General features: G+C 40.4%; 1 protein-coding gene across 2 annotated transcripts in view; it reads right to left on the bottom strand.

Annotated features, from left to right (window-relative positions):
* Nucleotides 1-19,685, bottom strand: part of arap2 (ArfGAP with RhoGAP domain, ankyrin repeat and PH domain 2) — a 169,915-nt gene that overhangs the window by 111,189 nt on the left and 39,041 nt on the right. For both annotated transcript variants that reach the window (XM_084711724.1, XM_084711725.1), the window contains exon 9: nt 11,740-11,933. In XM_084711724.1, the coding sequence (XP_084567850.1) occupies nt 11,740-11,933 (194 nt within the window). The remainder of the gene's footprint in view (nt 1-11,739; nt 11,934-19,685) is intronic.

Below are 19,685 nucleotides of genomic sequence, written 5' to 3'. Positions count from 1 at the left end.
AGACCATTTCAAAGTCTTTCAAAGTGAGAACTAAGAAACACATCAACTGATCAGTCTCCCCCGTCTTTATTCGGCTTACCATTTTTAAAGCCAGAAATTGTTTACGAAAGTGTTCAAAACAAATCTAGAAAGTAATCAAAACCCTCCAAATAGGAAAGTGTACTCCCAAAGGACCCTGCAAATGTTAGGGTCCCCCACTAGACGCCACCTCAATGTTGTTTTTGGCCAAATTAGAGGCCGTCCATAATAAGGTGGGATCAACAGGTCGCCTCATTAAAGCCGCAACTTGTTTCTCACGCGGGGTTTGAATGTCATTTGGTCTAATGAAAACTAACAAACGCTAAGGAAGACACACAATCACGGTGGGGACATGGTCAATCTCAGCTGCCTGTGGACATTTTTTTGGGGGGGAAATGGCACTGGGCATGGAGTTAGACGTGCGAGAGCCTCACTGAAAATAGTTTGTGACAGAGCAATAACGCACTGAGCAGTCATTGGCTTTTTCTCCTTCTCACCAGTGACGCACAAACCAAGTCTGTGTGAGACAAGAGTGTGTGTGTGTGTTTATACCTGTGTGAAACAGCAAAGCTCTGAGAAAGGCGAAGGTGCATCTGGGGAATCCAAACCAACCCAAGCTTTCAGCCTCAATGTTTTCTGAGGCCCATTTCAGAAATAGGGGTTAGATGCAGAGGCACCGTTTTCATAAGCTCCACTATAACTCTGCATCGCACCCTCCCCTTCTCCACTTCACCCTCAACACTCTCAGCAGTTTAGACCATTTTCTATAGCCTTGAGCTCCGAGCTGAGACAGAAAAAAAAAAAAAAAAAAAAAAGACAGGAAGACAAAAGAAGTGCGCCTACACCCACACATGTATAGGCACAACATCAAAATAGAGCACAAAAACACACAAGCGCCCAAAATTACAATACAGAAAAATACACATCGGCGAGGCGCGCAGACAATGCCAAGAAACGTGAGTCAAAAGATGGGGGAGAGAAGCACAGCGAGAGCACAAAGGAAAGGGAAGAAGGGAGAAAGTATAAGTGAAGGAAGGTCTTGGTAATCCTTCCAAAGAGTGGGTGAGACGGGTGAGAGGTCAGCTGAGCGGTTGACAGAAAGAAAGTGAGCGATCCAGAACAAAAACAGGACCGGCGCCAACACTCCTCAACAGCGAATTACAAAATACATGCCTTAGCGAGGAGGAGCGCTAAACGCTGCCATGCTGTGCCAGCTATAAAGCATGTGTGTTTTCTGTGCTAACTGTTCTTCACCAGCAAAACAATTTACACTAATTACACCAAACAAAGAGAGGAAAATGAATCGACACCATCTTTGTTGATTAGGCGCTTTTTGGGAATACATGGCCTAGCAGAGCAAAGACGTGTGTTTATGTGTGTGTGTTTACGTATGTGGAGGGGAGCACTGCCATGTCTCTTGCAGAATTCTTCAACTAATTAGCGACAAACTTCTCAGCGCGGCCAAATTTCTGCAGATTGCAACACGAGGAGGAAGTCACTTAAATATTTGCGTGCCGCAGGAGTTCTAACCTGATCTTTCAGTATTTGTGTGTTGGTTGGTTCAATTGGGGCTAATGTTGTCGAAATGTTCATTTGACCGTCATTAGCCCCAATTACACTACTTCAAACAAATTTAGAGGACTGTGGTGAAAGTCTAAGGGAATTATTCTCCTTTCCAAACAGTTCTGCACAGGCCTGGAATTTCATTGTTTAAGGGGCGCCTTTAAAAAGGCTATAAGTCTATATAATGACATATATGTTAAAATTTTCAAAACAATCAGCGTCATTGGCAATCGGCAATATCTTGTCCACTCTTCCAACAATGACCAACTCTGGTTTGTTCAAAATAAATCCTTGAAGAGTCTGACTCTGCAGGCTGTTTTCCTCTCACTCGTCACCCACCTTAGCTAACTCATGGTCGAGTGGGTCTGTACGGCGCCGCTGGATGAGAGTGCGGTGCAGAGCAGAGGCCGTCACTCTGCAGACTTTTACATTAGCAAACTAATATGACAAATATCACCCTAAAAATCGTCTGAAAAAAGCAATCGGCAATTCTTTATCTAAGTAGCAGCAAACTTCGCAGCCAAATTTTTGCAGATTGCAACACAAGGAGGAAGTCAGTTAGTGCTCTTAGTCCGAGCCCCAATTACACTACTTCAAACAAATTTAGAAGACTGCGGTGAAAGACTGAGGCAGTTAATCTCGTTTCAAAACAGTTTCGCACAGGCTGGTCGCTTAGTCTTTGGTGGCCTTTGGAGGGTGCAGAGGTCAATTGCCAGGGCATGATTGATTTGATTTTAAGTAAAAATAAACAGTCGCCAATGATTTTGACTTTTTTTTCAGTTTATTACCACCAAGTACAGGGACACTAGAAGAGGTCAGCATATATAATGATGTCATAAAAAATAGTAACATCACAAATCTTAAAATATGAGAAACTTTCTCAAAATAATTATTGAATATAAATGAGATAGATTATCTTAATTTCAGATAGTAACTCATTATTTCGAGACCAATTCTCATTATTTTGAGATAATAAGTCATTATTTAGAGATATAAGTAATAACTCTGAGAAAGTCTCTCATTGTTTTGAGATAGTAACTAATTATTTTGAGATAATAAGTCATTTTGAGACAATAAGTCTTTTGTTGATACTTACTCATGATTTTGAGATAAATTTTGAGAAAATTTCTCATTATTTGGAGATATTAACTCATTATTTTGGTAAAGTTTCTCATTATATTGATATAATAACTCATTAGTTTGTCAAAGTGAGAGCAAGCGGAATAGACACAGTGACTAGATCAGATCAGGTCAGATTCTACGAAGCATTTTGACTACTTTAAACGCTCTGAGGTCAGATAAGGATTACATAAGTGACAGACCGAGAGCGATAAAGAAAAGAGAAGGAGCAAAGAGAGCGTGAGTGAGATCACCATATGGCCAGGTCCTAATTGAGCTAAAAGTTTTGATGTGAGGGCTCAGAAGCAGCGGAAACTTGCCCCTCTATCCTATCAATTATAACTGCATACAGTCATTGCTCTTTTAAAGTCGGTATGTTCCAAGGTTTGAAGACACATGACGCGATAATGAGAGTGCAACGACAAACCGACCTCATTCAAAGCTCATTCTCTCTAACCATTCAGTTCAGTGGAGGATTTTAAGAGGCAGTATGCAGCAGTAATTTAAACACAGAAGGAAGAAACAGTGTGTTACTGTGAAATAGTCCCGTTTTCCTGGATATATGCAGGGGGAAAGAGTGCACTGTATGTGCACATACATGCCTCTGTGCGAGTGTGTGTCTGCACTAAGAGGGCAAAGCAGTCACCTATACCTAATGACCCTCATCCCTCTCAGGCAGCCAATTAGAGCGCTGGGTGTTAGCGGCCGTCCAGCCCTCGCCACTCGTTACCTACCCAATATGTGCCGTGGCCTCCTGCCCCCTCCAATTAATTCACCAAGGATGGAGGGAAGGAGGGATGTGGAGAGGAAGGAAAGGCATTAGAGGTAAAAATAACTCACCCAATTACAACAGCCAAGGGGTAGGTGGCAATAATGGCGCTTATGGGGGGGAAAAGGGAGGAAAGGCCCTGAGGCAAACGCCGGGACGCATGCGTGATTTTATGCGCTTTTTGTCCACATAACAGAACTTCAAAGAACTTCATCAACTCAAATCAAGAAAACATCAAATTCCCACTAAGCGTGAGAGAAAATGGAATTGCTCTCACACCCAATATGAATAACCTTAACCTGTTAAGTGCTGAGCAAAGGCCCACTCTGAATATTCAAGCCATGCATCCAATTATTATTTCTTTCAAAGCTTTCCAACCTCTTATTGTGTGAGGCAGTCACTCCGCGCAGAGCCGAGAGGCTCTAAGCAAAGGCAGCCTCTGCTTCTATCTCCAATTCTGTGTCCACTCAACAGCTTATGATGCTCTAAAAGCATGCAAGCACACAGAGTTTAAAAGAGCACACGCTCAATGGAGACAAAAGACTTCATTATTTTACACATCAGCAGACGGTACAAATCAATGAGTCCGTCTGTCAGTCAGCTGGTCGAAAATATTTTATAAAGCTTTACTGTACATGTGGAACACGGCTATAAAGACTTCATGAGTCCGACTGCTGCTTCAGTGTGAATTTAGCTGAGCTAGTAAAGAGTAGATTTGGCAAAGTAAAGGTCCAGAAGTTGAGTTGCTAATCCCAAATGAGTCAATTTTGGGCCAACCTGGCTGGATCTGGCATTAATCACATGCTTGTTAAGAGAAAACTTTATAAATCTGATTTAATATTTTAAGATGTAATAATCAATATATTTTTTTTAGCCATGCTATGGCTCGAGGGCCGGCAGTGTTAGTCAGTCTGTCCACGACTTCAGTCCAGACTGAAATATCTCAGAAACTTTTTGGATGGATTGCCATGAAAGTTTGACCTTGACAGTCAGCAGAGGATAAATCCTGCTGACTTTGATGAGTCCCTCACTTTTCTTTTGGCTCCATCAGCTAAGTCAAAAATTTGACTCAGTCCAATACTTTGGGAAAAGGGTGAGCGCATTATTTTCTGTTTCACTTTGGAGGCGGTAGTGGGTGTATTTTTAAACTTAGGAAGAAGCTCTTTGGCTTTGAGTTTTAATTTTAAGCTAAGCCAGTTGGCTGCTGTTTGCTTGGAAATAATTAAAAACATAAACTTGTCATCTTCAAATTTCTGTTTTTGTGCAGAATAGAAAAATGAGATACAGCATGTTACTTAGTGAGCTCTAGAGGTATTTGTAAACCTGAATAAAGCCCAGCTAGCTCAAAATGCTAGCTAAGCTCACAGACTCCTGACAAGGCGGGTCCATTATTTTATTAATTTTTACATCATTTTGTTGCTTTCCAATAGTGTTTCTTTATTTTTTATTTTTTATTCAAATCATAACAATATGATTTTGGTCAGAACAATATGTTTCCGTGTCAAAATGCTGTTTTCCCATGTGACCTGACATACGTTTAGGCATAATGAGGTTGCTTAACTCCCGAGGTTGAGGGAGGGGAGGGCGTCACTGCTTTTTGTTAACAGCTGAGTGGTAGTTTCCATTTGAAAAACCTGAACAAGAACTCTGATTTGAGTTGCCCTTTTACCATTTGTACATTCAGTAAAAATCAGCTAATGTTAGCATGCTAAACTAAGACAGTGAACATGGCAAACATTAGTATCTTAAAATTGTCACTGTAAGCATGTTAGCATGCTAATGATACCATTTAGCTCAAAAGTGTCACTGTGCTAAGAGAAATGTTAACAAACTCAGCAGTTCCCCTCACCTCTACAGTGTTTTAGCATCTGTCAGCTCATTGTTTTAGTTTTGCCAGCCCTCAACTTTTCTGTTTTGGTTCACTCTTAATACTCCAGTCAGCATGGTTTTCAGCAGCAGGCAGGAGTTTTGGGCAAAAAAAAAAAGCTACCATTAACACCCTGCTCACTTTGTGCCTTGCACCAAACAGCAAACAGACAAATTAGCAACTAGCTAATGAACTTAGTGAAACATTTAGTGGCTAAAGAGACATATATATATTTTTTCTTCAGTAGCTGTTGGAGACCAAAATAGAGTTAAAGGAAGAATGAAACTGCATTTGCATTCATGAGATGGCCAGAAATACATGCTAATGTTGCTCTGTGTCTGCTGGATGTGTAGACAAGCAACTGTTGGCTAACACGTTCGCCACGTCAACCGATGTGTCTGTGTTGTGCGTACAACTTGTTGCACAGCAACAGTGCAGAACGCACTCAGCACATACAGTAGCGCACCAAGACTATTTTAAATTCGCAGATTATCTTCTAGCTGCATCAGGTATGCAGAAAGAAACAAAACTCATTACAAGAGAAGGGCCTTGGTAAAACGAGACTCACTCTCGTGTCACAAATTCAACACAACGGTCTTGCAGCCTTGGGATGATGTTAATTGTTACAAAGAAGATCTTGAGGGGAGCAAATGAGAAAGAGATTTAATTAAAGTAGAGATTAATTAAATCCTCAGTCTCGCTGTTATTGTACACTCAGAGTACCTTTCCCACCAGAGAAGGCTCCACTGTATGTGTAACTTTTGCTAAGTAGGAACTAAAGTGAGAGGAAAAAAGATTTTTTCTGTCAACCAAGACTTCACTCACAAAACTGGGTTCAACTAAGGTAGTAAGACCCCAGCTCCAAAGAAGTTGGGATACTGTGTAAAACAGTATGCAACGATTTGCAAATACTTTAACTTACCCCAGTGAATACAGTACAAAGACAATATATTTAATTTTTTTTTGTAAATACAGACTCATTCTGAATTTGATGCAACACTTTTCAAATAAAAGTTGGTACAAGGGCAACAACAGGCTTGAAAAGTTGTGAAATGCACAAAAAACACCTGTTTGGAATATTTGAGAGGTAAACATGTTTTGGTTACATGATTATGTCTGAAAGGGGCATCTTTGACAGGCTCACTTGTTCACAAGCATGGATGGAAAAAGATTAATCAATTTGTGAAAACTGCACTGGCAAATAGTCCACAGTTTAAGAACAACATTTCATAATGCACAGTTGCAAGGAATTCAGGGATTTTTTCTCTGTCTACAATCAATTATATCACTAAAAGATTCAGAGAATCCAACATTGAATGTCTGTGACCTTTGACCGCAAAGGTGGCACTGCATTAAAAGTCCACATACCTGTATGAAGGATACTACATGGGCTTGGAAAGACTTGCAAACTGTTTCCGCATTTCAGGTTGTTTTGTATATCACGGATGTTGTGACCTCCAGGCTTGAGAAGAGGAGGACCAGCGCTAACTTCAAAAGCCACCATCTGTGATGGCATGAGGGTGTGTTAGCGCCGATGACATGGTTAACTGTCACATCTGTGAAGGCCTCATTGATGCTGAAAGGCCTATACAGGTTTTGGAGCGACATATGCTGCCATCCAGATGACCAACGTCTTTTTCAGAGACGTCCCTGCTTATTTCAGCCAAGACACAATCTTCACATTCTTCGTCATGTGTCAAGATTGGGAAAGAATTTCACTTTCACTTTGAAAATTAGTGTCAAATTAGTGTCCTCAGTTCCCAAACGCTTACTGAGTGACGTCAAAAGAAAGGGTGATGTATCACAGTGGTAAATGTTCCCCTTTCCCAGCTTTTCTGTAATGTGATGCAAGCATCAAATTTAGAATGAGTGTTTATTAGTTTAAACATTAGGTATCACATCTTTGTACTATGTTCAGTTGAATATAGGTTGAAAAAGTTTTGCAAATTATTGAATTCTGTTTTTAATTGCATTTTACGCAGCGCCAAACTTTTTGGGAATTGGGGTTGTAGTACAAGATGACAGCAAGACATATGATCATCCAACCATCAATCAATCCTTCAGCTACCGGAGTGAACACAAACCAGGGAGCACTTGTGATGTATGAGATGATAAGACATGAAACAAGTTACCCTGGTTGTACCAATCCGCCTACAGGACGCAGCCCATGGCAGGGAGATCACTCTCAGAGTAAACGTGTGTGTGTGTGTCACACACTCTGTCTGACTTTCTTTACCTTGGTGTTTAAATGACCTTAAACACAGCTTCATCACAGGCTTACGGTCCGTGAGAAATGGGGTAGGGGTGGTGAAGGAGGAGCTGGGAGGATGATGTTTCCAATAGCTCGTTCATCATGTTAGATTAAATACTCCACTCCACTGAACTTGAACGGGGCAACGGTCTACCTCCCTCCCCGCGCTCACGCTCTCCATCACTCTCTCCTCTTTCTTACAAAACCACCAACGCTCGTTTCTCACTCACGCGACCTCTGCACCGGAGCGCTCCCTCCATCCCTTTCACTTCATCTTTCCACTTCTATCTCTTTGTGTCTGTCTCTTATTCCCTTGTCTTTCATTTGCCATCCCTGCAAAACGCACCACCGCTGCTGCTGCATTTATGCCGGGGATTTAGCTTGTAAGCTGAAATAATACAATTAATTTGTTCTCTCTCCGATTCTCTCTTTCCCTCTCGTTTCTCCTGCTGTCTCAGATCAAGGAAGTGGAAATGTGCTGACATGGAGTGATACCCAAAAGAGAATTCTAACAAAGATGTTTGTTCACGCTAATGAAGAAAATAATGAAAGGCAAACAGCAAAACTAAAAGAGCGAGCGAAACAAAATGAGAGCCAAGGAGGGATGGAAATGAGTTGAATGCGTGTAGCATTATCAAATATGCACACAAATACGTGCAAGGCACTTTAAGAAATAGTATCAGTGCTTTGAGGTATCTCTCCATCTCAGATAAGACATCTCGCTGCCGGGACAGGAGTAGAACTGAGTGTTTGTACGTGAGCAGGAACTATCAGAGCTTAATTGGACTCACATCAAATAAGACAGACTCAAGAGAAACTATGACTAAAAGAAAACGTATCTTTTCTTTATTCCGCAGTTTAGAGGAGATCTTAGTTATCAAAAAGAGAGCATCGGTCTGTAAGAATAATACTGAGTAAACTTTAAGTCAGTAAGAGCCTCAAAATTATCTCTGAAATTAATACAAAATCCCGGTGAGCAAGTATGCTAATACTTTAGCAATATGTCAAAGTTCACTCATTATACTCACGCATATAAACATTTACTGCAAAAGGTGGGTTAATGAGTAACAACTAATCAACTTGTCAAAGCAAGTCAGAAAATTCCCCATGTAATCAAAATCGATGTTTTTAAAAGACATCAAAAAAGTTGTTTTGAAGGTATTCCAGTGTTTGTGATTTCCTAAAAACTACCAAAAAATGTTGATGACTTGTGCTGCGTTCAGTGGCATACACCACAATTTTGCATCCAATGAAACACTCAAACTTTTATGATGCCTTTAAGAGAGATGCCTCTTAATTCTCCCACCATACTTAACACATAGACATGGGAGTGGTGTACATCTACTTAACAAACTGTTTCCCATGATCTGAAAGTATTCCTCTAAGTGGCATCACCTGGGCATCCCACATTGTAGACTGTGAACTTTTTGCAGCAGGCCTGTGTTGAAAATTGGGGTCACGCAGTTTGAATGACATGGGAATTACTGGGGAGAAACCACTGCTTTGGAGCCCGGCCCGCGCTACTATGGAAGTCTGGATATCTTGTCCTCTGCTGCTTCGATTTGGCCGTGCACCCTCTCAAAAGATTTATGAAGTGCAATACTAAATCACTGGAGTCTTCAAAGATTGTGAAAATTCAACCGAAACTGCAAAATCAAGACAAGAGAAGTATACCAGACATTAAATATGACACAGAGCAGTTTCAGGAATTATAAAGTACACATGAGGTCAGGGGTAATGGGAATCAAGCCACATAAAGTTTCAAAGACAGGTGTAGCACTGTCGATATTAACTAGAAGAGAAGCTCAGGATTTCAAACCCACAGGCAGAAAACAGCCACAGTACTGAGGTTAAGCCCAGACTAACCTTTTTTTTAGACCTTAGGTTTTATTTTCTCTCTTAACTCTTGCAATCTAAAGCAGTGGTGGTCACTTCAAATTTCAGGAGGTGCAGTGACGCAAATGTGCTGCATAGCAAAAATAGCTCATCAGAATATAAATAAGAGTCACTGAAATGCCTCGCTTAATGGAATGAGCAATTAAAGAATGATTATTAGCCCAAAAGATACTGCATAAATATTCACTTAAACCACTGGGAATATTTAGACAATAATATGTTTGTGAATACCTAATTAGTTTCTTGAATCAGTGAGTAAGTGCATATTTAACAGAATGGAAAATGGAGTAAAATATATTTATTTAACAAAAAAACATTATATTGCAGAAATTGTCAGCAACGCTTTCATTGCAAAAGTGTCACTCAAAAGAAAATGGTGTAAAACAAAAAATCAGACTTTCAAGAAAAAGATAAGATAAATCATATCACTGCATATGTTTGTTACAATTTGCTGCTGTCAGAAATGCTGTCACTGTGTCTGTTATGTGAGGCCTGATTCTATAACTACAGACTGCTTGAAATTAAAAGACTATGCTCAAATGTACAAATAAACCCACACATCATGCTCTGAATAAAAAACAACACAAAGAACAGATGCGTTCGCCATACAGCAAACCAAGGCTGTCTGCCATGAATAACAATCCAAGTATAACAACACAGTGAGACTAAAACACAAACTGAATGGATGAAAAAGGGAAAGACTTCTTTGCTAAAGGCGACGTTGCTACTGAATAAAAAGACACTCTGGAGTGGCATTACAGTATGGGAGGCGTAGAATTCTGGGGTTTTAAAGATGGACCCACACTCCCAATCTAAAGTCTTAATAATTAAAACTGTGTTTGGTCAATTTAGAACATTCAGAAATAAGAAATTGTAAAATTTGGGCTAAAGGTACTGTTGTATATTTCTGTTTAAACAGCAAATAGGTGTGTGAATATTTTCTTGCACACATCTGCAGAGACTCAGGAGGACAGGAGCAGGTGCCTACAGGTCACACCAGAGAAGCAATTATCTAACTAGAGGGGCATTAAGGACAGCAAAAGGGCAAAGTGGAGGATTTGGTGCTTCCTGTGTCTCTTTAGAGCACAAAGCAATTCTGAAACAAAGGGTGATTTGGCAAAATTTAGTGCATATATGCATTTTTTTTACATGGGTAAACTCTGCCTTTCTGTGTTTCTTCTTCCTCTTTTTTTTTGATGTGTCACATTCAATGACACAAATGCACCAGAAAGCTGAGAATCAACTTCTGTCTGTCAAAGACACCAGTGTTTTTAAGGTCTCTGTGTGTTCAGCTCTGAGTACTTTTGTAACTTCTAACTGAATCTCTGTGATCTGAAGTTGCTAAGATGCTAAAGAAAACCCAATGTTTCCTAATTTTGCTGCTTCATAATAAAAGCTTTTATATAAGATAATACCGGGGAACTACTCTTGTGAAGAATTCATAGAAAATTAAATGTTTATCCACCATTTTACAGCTACACGACTCATGACAAGTGCATCATTAGTTAAATACACACCTTCAAGTGGGTAGCCCTGCTGTAATAGAGATGCAAATCCCTGCCACGCTGCGTGCCAAGTCAAACTGCGTCAAGCCAACACAAGTGCATGGAGAAGAGTCACAGAAGTTAGCAACAGAGGCAGCAAGCTTGCATTGCCTCCACTAGGAAAGGGGCAAAAACTAGCATGTCATTCTTCCATCGGTGCAGATCAGAGCGATCGAACATCTGTGAGTAGTGCAGAGTCATTTGACCTGTATTTTGTCAAGTGAAAAAGAGGCTTCTCTTCAAAAAGACAAGGGCCTAAAGACGGGTACTACATATATTATGACCTGTCTTGTTCAGAGAGAGGCCTGAAGTCGAAATCTATATGGTGCATACGGACAGTTTTGGCACTTGGCTCCCAGGTGGGGAAAGTCCAGCCAAGGAAAGGAGCTGGTTTGTTTGTTACTGAAGATTGTCCCAATTCCATCTGACAATAAGGCTTTATCATAAGTTGCATAAATAAGTTGGATACACCCACAAGCACGAGCTTGTACCCACCAAAAACTGGAGCACAATATATCTTAGTGAACCCTGAAGTATTTTCACACATATATATTTACTTTTTGCATTACACATTCATGAACATCTCTATATCTTTTATGAACATCTCCATCCCTGCCTCATCTGCTTCAAATACCCTGTGATTATTATCCTCCCTTTTCAAACAGGAAGCTGTCATCCTATAGAGAGGAAGTCCCGGCGGTGTTGGAAGTACCTGTTCTGTTTTGCAGAGCCTGACTTTACTCCCCGCCAGGGACACCAGCACTCTGCCTTTGTAACCGCGGAGCTCCAGCAAGCCTCGCTTGTTTGTGGAGGAGGGGCGCGGGAGGCTGTCGGAACGCTTCTGGGAGCCGCAGGCGGGGGGGCGCGTGGCCGTCTGAAGAGTTTCCATCCACTCCTGGCGCTCCCCTGTGGACATGTGCACAAGTGAGAGACAGAAACCGAGAAAAAGAGAGGTAGACGGTGCGTGTGGATGCAAGTGTGAGCGTGTGAGAGAGAGAGAGAGAAATCAAGACAGGCCAGAAAGAAGACTAGACAAAAAGAGATCAGGGCATCTTAAAGTCTTTGAATCATATTGTTAATTCATCATTTTTGCATCCCTTCAGTGAGTTACACTGGTTTATTGGCTGCTAAACCTCCACTGCATACTGATACAGAAAATACCAGTCTAAAAGAAAAGTAATTGAAACGCAGGATGAGCTGCGATTGGTGAAAATTAACTTAGCCCCTGGAAAAAGAATATCCTGCAAAGCTGAAAAGTGCAAAGTCTAGCACTAGAGATATAGATAGCTGCTACTCTGAGCTTTGCAAGCCTCAAGCAAGATGTAGCCAGGGTAATTTGAGTCAAACACACCACCTAATTAAAATATATAATTAAAAAATGTAGCTTCTAATGAGACACAGGCAGCTCTGTGAATCCACATTTCTCTCAACCTGGAAAACACTGACACCAAGTCACAGAAAGGTGTGAATTCATTTCACAGAGCAGTTTATTCCAGTTGTAAAAGAGTATCACTTTGATTTAACGTGATAAAAATGTGCTGTTCACTAAGCCCTGTCAAGATTTACATTTCCATGCAGCATATATATACACTTTACAGTGATAATGGGGGCAGATTTAACATCAGAACTAAGCTGTTTTGTTTTTTTTAATTATGGATCTTTGATTTCAGACAAAAGCAAAAGCAGGGTTCTCACATCTCACCGTCAAGAAATGATTATGTAGGCTGAAATGAAAATTATTGCCAGCTGTTGCTAGCTAGTTAACGTTAGCTCCATGAATTTGTTGAAAACACTGTGTCAAACTAACTTTTTAATGTTTTCAGCTGGCTTAAAACAAGAACTCTTTAAAGAGGTCTTAAATATACACTTGATGGCTACAAACTTAATATCAGGCTAACAGGATGAGGCTAAAGCTGCATATCCAAGGCAAAAAGTCAATATCCTCACCAGTTAAATGATGCATGTAAATAAAAAGGTAAAGATAAATCAAGTTTATTTATCACGGACACAGTCATATAAGTATGTAGTGAAATTAGGTTATTACAAGTATGATGATGAAAAATGACAGATCAAACCATTATTTTGTTTGCGGGCTTTGAAGCTAATTGGAGGATAATCATGTGCATCATGTGACACCACATGACACACTGCAGCCCAAAAACACTTTTTCCAATAAGTTTACACTGTGAAATAAGTTGCTGTAAAAACCATGGGTACATTTTTTTGAGCATCACAATCCTGCAAAAAGCCTCATTTGATTATCTGGATTAGATCCACTCAGTGAAAATCTTGGAAATCTAGAAGAGCTGCATGATTAAATAAGTTTATCTCTCTCTGAACTGGAAGTTAGCAGCTTGGCCGAAGGAAGTTTAAATGCAGAAGCTCCACCATGGAAGCTCATAGGTTACTGATCAGCAGTGTTGGGAATAACGCCGTTATAAATAACGCCGTTACGTAATGGCGTTATTTTTTCACTAACGGGGTAATCTAACTAATTATTTTTTCCGCCGTTACAACGCCGTTACCGTTACTGACGGTCAAAAGCGGTGCGTTACTTACTCTGAATAAATTGAAGAAACTACCAGCCGTAGCGAGTCTACTCTGCTCTGTTTATTTGTCATCCAAGACTTGGGGTGCATTCAGGTTCGAGAATAGCGCACGTACTTCTTATGACTCCAGGCTGTTTGTCCCTGCTCATTCAATTAGACAATGCTTTCCAAAGCTTGCTAACGTTTCTGTGTTTGCTACACCTGAATGCTAGCCTCGTTCCCATCCCCCACTGTCAGCCAGCAAGAATGCTGCTTCCATCTTGAGGACGGCAGACGCTTTGAGGCTGACAGGAGGAGGAGGGGGACGAGGCTACCTGAATGCACCCCCTGGATAGATGCGATAGAAGTGATTGTGATTGGCTGAGGGTTAGAGTCATGTGTCATGGTAAGCCAATCAGAGCCGGTGTTTTCACACACAAACCGGAACAGATGCAGAGGGATATGATGGCAGAGCATTTTTCAAATTCTTTGACATACAACAACTTATTTTTAAAGTAACGGAAATAGTTACTTTCCCTGGTAACTAGTTACTTTTACTATAGAGTAATTCAGTTACTAACTCAGTTACTTTTTGGAAGAAGTAGTGAGTAACTATAACTAATTACTTTTTTAAAGTAACGTGCCCAACACTGCTGATCAGCTCTCACAGGAATGAATGGACCAGAAAAAAGGCTTCCTCAAATGTTCAGCCTAGTCCTGCCCTACAACTGCTAGTACTCATTGACTCAAGAACATGTCCTGTGATTGCCAAAACGTCCTTATAACATTGTCTGTCTATTTTAACCATCAAGCATAATCTTTTCATTGACCTACCTGACCTACCACAACTGAAAACTGATAATAAAATAATATTAATAAGAAGAAGACGTCTAAGACTGAAAGAAAAAGCAGTGATATTCAGCTTTACATGGGACATGAAGTCTCCTGGGTGAGAGTCCTGAGATTGACCCAATCATCCGCCACCATCTCCTCGCCAAATGTTTCCTAACTGCTAATATCTACACTTGTGCTCACAGCCAATCAGAGCACTCTAGTAGTAGCAAATCAGAGTGCTGTCGGGCGGCACTAGAAGGAACAGTCTCAGGCAAAAATAACCATTGTTTACACTTTTGTTCTGTTTGTGGTTTTGAAGCAGTATTGCTAAGAGTGCCGCTACTACAACCTCATGCATATGGAGAAACCCAAAGCTTGACAGGCCTGAGTTGCTTAGTTACAGATGCTAAGATATGATTAGTGTCCTGTAACTGGCACTTCAGATGTTCAGTGTCTTCAAAGATGGTTTGTCCTTGAACTGGACACTGAATGTCTTACTTATTGTCGATCACCCTGGATTACCGCACAGCTAAATGACTCAAACATAGCAATATAACGCATCATGTTGCATCCAGGGTTTACATTCAAACGATGTGCACTCAAACGGCCTCTCAGATATCTGCCTCTGCAACTTTTCAAACGGACATAAAAGAAGACATGAGGCTGACGCTGTAAAGCCCATTCCCCTACCGCCCAAGACACTGCGCTATCAAAGCCGGCAAAGTGGAAACACAAGAGATACCAGAGAATTGTAAACACACACACGCACATCACAGGTCCAAAGCAAGTGTGCTATACAAGACAGAGAGAGACTACGAAAGAGGAATCAAAAAAACTCTGTAAACTGATATGAAAACTAGCAATCAGTTGGGACGGACCTGGAAATTTGAGAAAAGGCAACAAGGCACCCTTTTTTCTAAAAAAGAAAACCATAAACGAACAAAGTTTTTGAAAAGTAAACGCACTTCAATTCAAACCTGTGCGGATATCGACTCATCATCCACAAAACAAAAACGGTGAGAATGACTGACGCTTTTCTGAAATATGCAAAGTGACAAAGCGGTGCTCTCAGAACAACAGCGAAAATTAGCGTGGTCAAACAGCAAATGTATTTTTGGATACCGACGAGCAAACAAGGATCTCATGAATCTTCCTCAAACTGGGGACTTGATGCCTGTTTTTCCAAATAGGTTTTGTGTCTGTTGAGATGTTCAGGGTACAGAAGAAAACCTTTACTTGTGTAACCACTTCTCTCTTTCACTCTATTATCTATTATTATGCTTATTATGGGACAGTTCGTTGCCAAAAGAGGAAGGATCACCATCACAGAAATCATGCCAGTGAAATCAATTGTACTATTAGCTGTGTAGGCTACGGACACATGAGGAAATGTTTGTGGGAGTTTAACAAATTATACTGTTGAAGCATGCCAATTTAAGAACAGAGAGAATAATTGTTTTGTGATACTTTATTGATCTCTGCGATGGAAAAATGTGTCTTTTTACTTTCTTCCCACAGCTCGTCTAAAGAACAAAAAAAGGCTGGTGGAGAATCTGTGTCTTGCTCGAAGCACTTCAGAGTGAGGCAACAAAGGAAGGTGAGCAGGTACTGGACTGGTGAAAAAGGGATTTTTTTTTGGACATCTCATTAACCAGATGACTGAGATGAATTTGCACGTAGGCTGTAACAGCTAATATAAGTCATATTTTGCATGTCTCCTTCAGTGATACCTGATCACCTGTGTCTAACTGTAAATATGACATCCACTTCCTGCAGTGCTCCATTCCTGTATCCTTTTAAGTCGGCATCAGTCATAGCTGCCGCCACAGCATGATCCAGATCAAGTAAATTGTGCATGCATCAAGTTGGATGTCAGGCCAAAGGTAAATCAAACATTTCTAACTAGCCAGAGTACAAACGCTATGATTACTTGTCTGGTTTTGAAGTATAAATACGTAATTTACGACAAAATATCAGCTGCAGACGCCTCTGGTGATGGTTACCGAATCCAATACCATCTCCTGCAGCGGTGGAAGTATATCAGGGATGAACTACCGCCTAACTGTGAACCCCGCCAGACAGTCAAGTTGCAGTTTACATCCTGTCTTATAAAAACTCTAAAGAAAAAATTTCCTCAAGGACTTTGTGAGATATCGTGTTCACAAGAATGAGATGGATGGACAGATGAGCAGACAGACAGACAGCAAATGGACAGCAAAAGACAGACGGACCAACAACGGTATTTAGAGCCTTTGGCAAGTTTACAGAATCCAAGTCTAGTTGATTACATGTAAATAGAATCCATACTTAAGTTATATATTGTAATTATATGTTTCTTGTGTTTAAACTCACTGGTATTGAATCAGAACATCTTTATATTCAGTGTAACGAGGCCTCAGGTCTTTCAAAATGTCAAAATGTTCTTGCACTTCTCTAGAGCTGCAACAATTAGTTGATTAATCGAATAACCAAAAACTTATCAATACATATTATCAAATAATTGTAATTTTTAATGCAAAAACATCAAACATGTGCTGGTTCCAGCTACTTAAACGTGAAGATTTGACGGTTATCTTTCTCTTGCATGACAGTAAATTGAATATCTTTGGGTTTTGGACTGTTGGGTTGGATAAAACTTTCAACAACTATGAAAAATTACAACATTTTTCACTATTTTCTTCACATTTTACAGAGCAAATGATTTATTGATTAATTAAGAAAATAATCAGCACATTACTGAATAATGAAAATAATCATTCTTTGCAGCCCCACACTTCAGAGTGTATCTGCTACTCTTTTTGACCCCAGGTGCTTGTTACCGGGTGGCTTATCATGCTGCTTCTAGTGTCGGTGTCATCTCTCTATTTGGGTCTGTTTTGCTTGACTGGTTTTGGATCTAATTATCCTCAGGTCTGACTGTCCTCGGGTGGCTTTTTTTTCCTTTTTCGTTGAGAAAATCATTCAATTCTTGTGTGCACCATTGTGTATGTGTGTTACCCGTATTATTTTTAGACTAACTCTACTTTGTTTTTTCCGACTGTGAGCTCGTGTTACCCTCAAAGTGACCTCCTGCTGCGTCCTCAAACCACCCTGCAGTGACAGGGGAAGGAAGAGGGAGTCTTTCTCAGCGGCACGTCAATCATTTTGTGGACACTGTCAGTCTGACATTGTCCTAAATTGACCTTAATTAGCTCCCTGATTGTGATCTCCTGACCTTTTCCAGCCTTTGCTGACATGTGCCGTCTTTGACTTTGCATGCAAACATCTCCACTTCTGAAGAAAAGTTTCTGCCACTACACACTCTGACCCCCCGAGTTCCCAAATACTGTATCCGCTGCCTGGTCCAAAACTCAGCTCTGGTCTGGCTACCCCCCAGATTCTTATGAATTTACAAAGAGCTGGTATCAATAATGCATGGCCTACTCAATTATTGACTGCTCTTTACATCACTAGGCTTTACTGTTCTGTTCCCACCCTGCTTTCTGAGTTCCATTACCTGTCCTGCGCTCACTTATTTGCCTGTTCATTTATTCAGGGCCTTCCTCACTCCCTCCGCTCTCCTCTTCGCCCGAGCTGTCAATCCGAGCGCGGGAGGGAGGACTGGAGGTGGGAGGACTGAGAGAAACTTGAGAGAAACAGTGGCAGTGCCCGTACGCCTGCGTTGTTAGCATATGTGCATCCGCCTTGTGAGCCATATATGTTTTTGTTTGTTTGTGCACACAGTCTCGCACATGAACCTCCGGCGTGCTTGCCAAAATGATTTCCACTCCGCGTGCAAACATGCCCTCACCTCTGCATGCATATAAAAAGAACGCACGGCGACTCTCCTGCACTGAAAAACCAGACGGCCGCTTCCATCGCTCATCACTTGTCGAGGGATATACGTACAACCGTGTGTTTGAAAGACTGTTCCACTTTGCATGGAGAGAGACGAGGAGAGCGGCAGATAATCCTCGTTGAAAGATGAGAGCCAGGTCCACTCAGCGCTCGACAGAGATCTTAGAAGCCGCCCACGCCGTCTCCATCAACCGGAGCAAAAAAAGACAATTGGAAAAAAAAAGAGAAAATTAAACAAAGCAGAGGGATTGTGGTCACTTGCTTTGTTTTTTTTCTAGTTTTAATCCTCTCACCCCAACACACATGCACGACACAGAATTACCATTTACAGCAGACCTACTGGTGTCTTCATACATGTCAGTTAATCAGGGGTGGAAATAACAAATTATAACTGCTCTTTTTTTGGAATGCTTGTACTTGTATGAGTATTTATTCACTTCTATATTTCAAAACTGAGCAGGCGTGCAATTTAAATTAATATCCAAACCTTTCATCTTCATTTTTGTAGCCAATAAGTTTAATCATGCCAATGACCATATGAATTAAAAAAAAACAGTGCAGAGAATTTTAGAGGAACAGAAAACTCTTTTGACTGAATACTTGCTGTTGATGAATCATTAAACCTCAACAGTTAAAAAGTAACTGAGAAGTTTCTGAGAAGAATACTTTGTACTTTTACTTAAGTATTTTTAACAACAGTTTTACCTGTAGTTGAGTAACATTTCAGTAATGTCACAGTATGTCTGCTTGAGTGCAGATTATAAATACTCTTTTCCAGTAAATAAGTACCATAAAAAGTACAGTACAAAAAGCCCAAAGATACCATTTTGAGGTTTTCAACTGTAAAGTGTCTCATACATATATTGGTTACAATCTTTTATTAATCAAATTTATGTGAATTTCATCAAAAATGTGCATTTTATGCATCTTGAAACCTAAAAATCCAGCATCATTAGTCAGAATCTATTAAAAATGGAATTAAATTATTTCTTATGGAGGAGATCTAACTTGGCATAGTGGCTCAACTGTGTCATTGCTTATTAAAGATCCATTTTATAGATTTACAAAGAAAAACTGTGAAAGGTGTCTCTCATACAAAAATAAATCCCTACAGAGAATTGTCACCTGCTCCAACTCAGCTCCAAGGAGTGTTTTACCATCTTTCAGCTCAACGTTTGGCATTACAGCCCACATCTTTATTGTCTGTTTGTTTTGTTTTTCAGTCTCATCGCTCTGATCAACCATTTGTTCACGGTTTTCAGTTTAAAAAAACTGAGCAACACACTGTACTCTACCTGCCCACCATAAAACAGCAGACAAACAAAGTTAATGGCTCGAGTTTTCATCTAAAGCAGCTAAGTACTGATGTTTCCCTCAGGAACTGCTGGAGACAAAAACAGAGTGGAATTCAGATGGACACAAAAAAAAGACTCCAAAAAAAAAAAAGGCTTTGTTAAAA

This window comes from Lutjanus erythropterus, chromosome 23 (genome assembly GCF_056507025.1).
Source record: "Lutjanus erythropterus isolate fLutEry1 chromosome 23, fLutEry1.hap2, whole genome shotgun sequence".
NCBI lineage: Eukaryota > Metazoa > Chordata > Actinopteri > Lutjaniformes > Lutjanidae > Lutjanus > Lutjanus erythropterus.
This window is presented reverse-complemented; position numbering and strand designations above follow the sequence as displayed.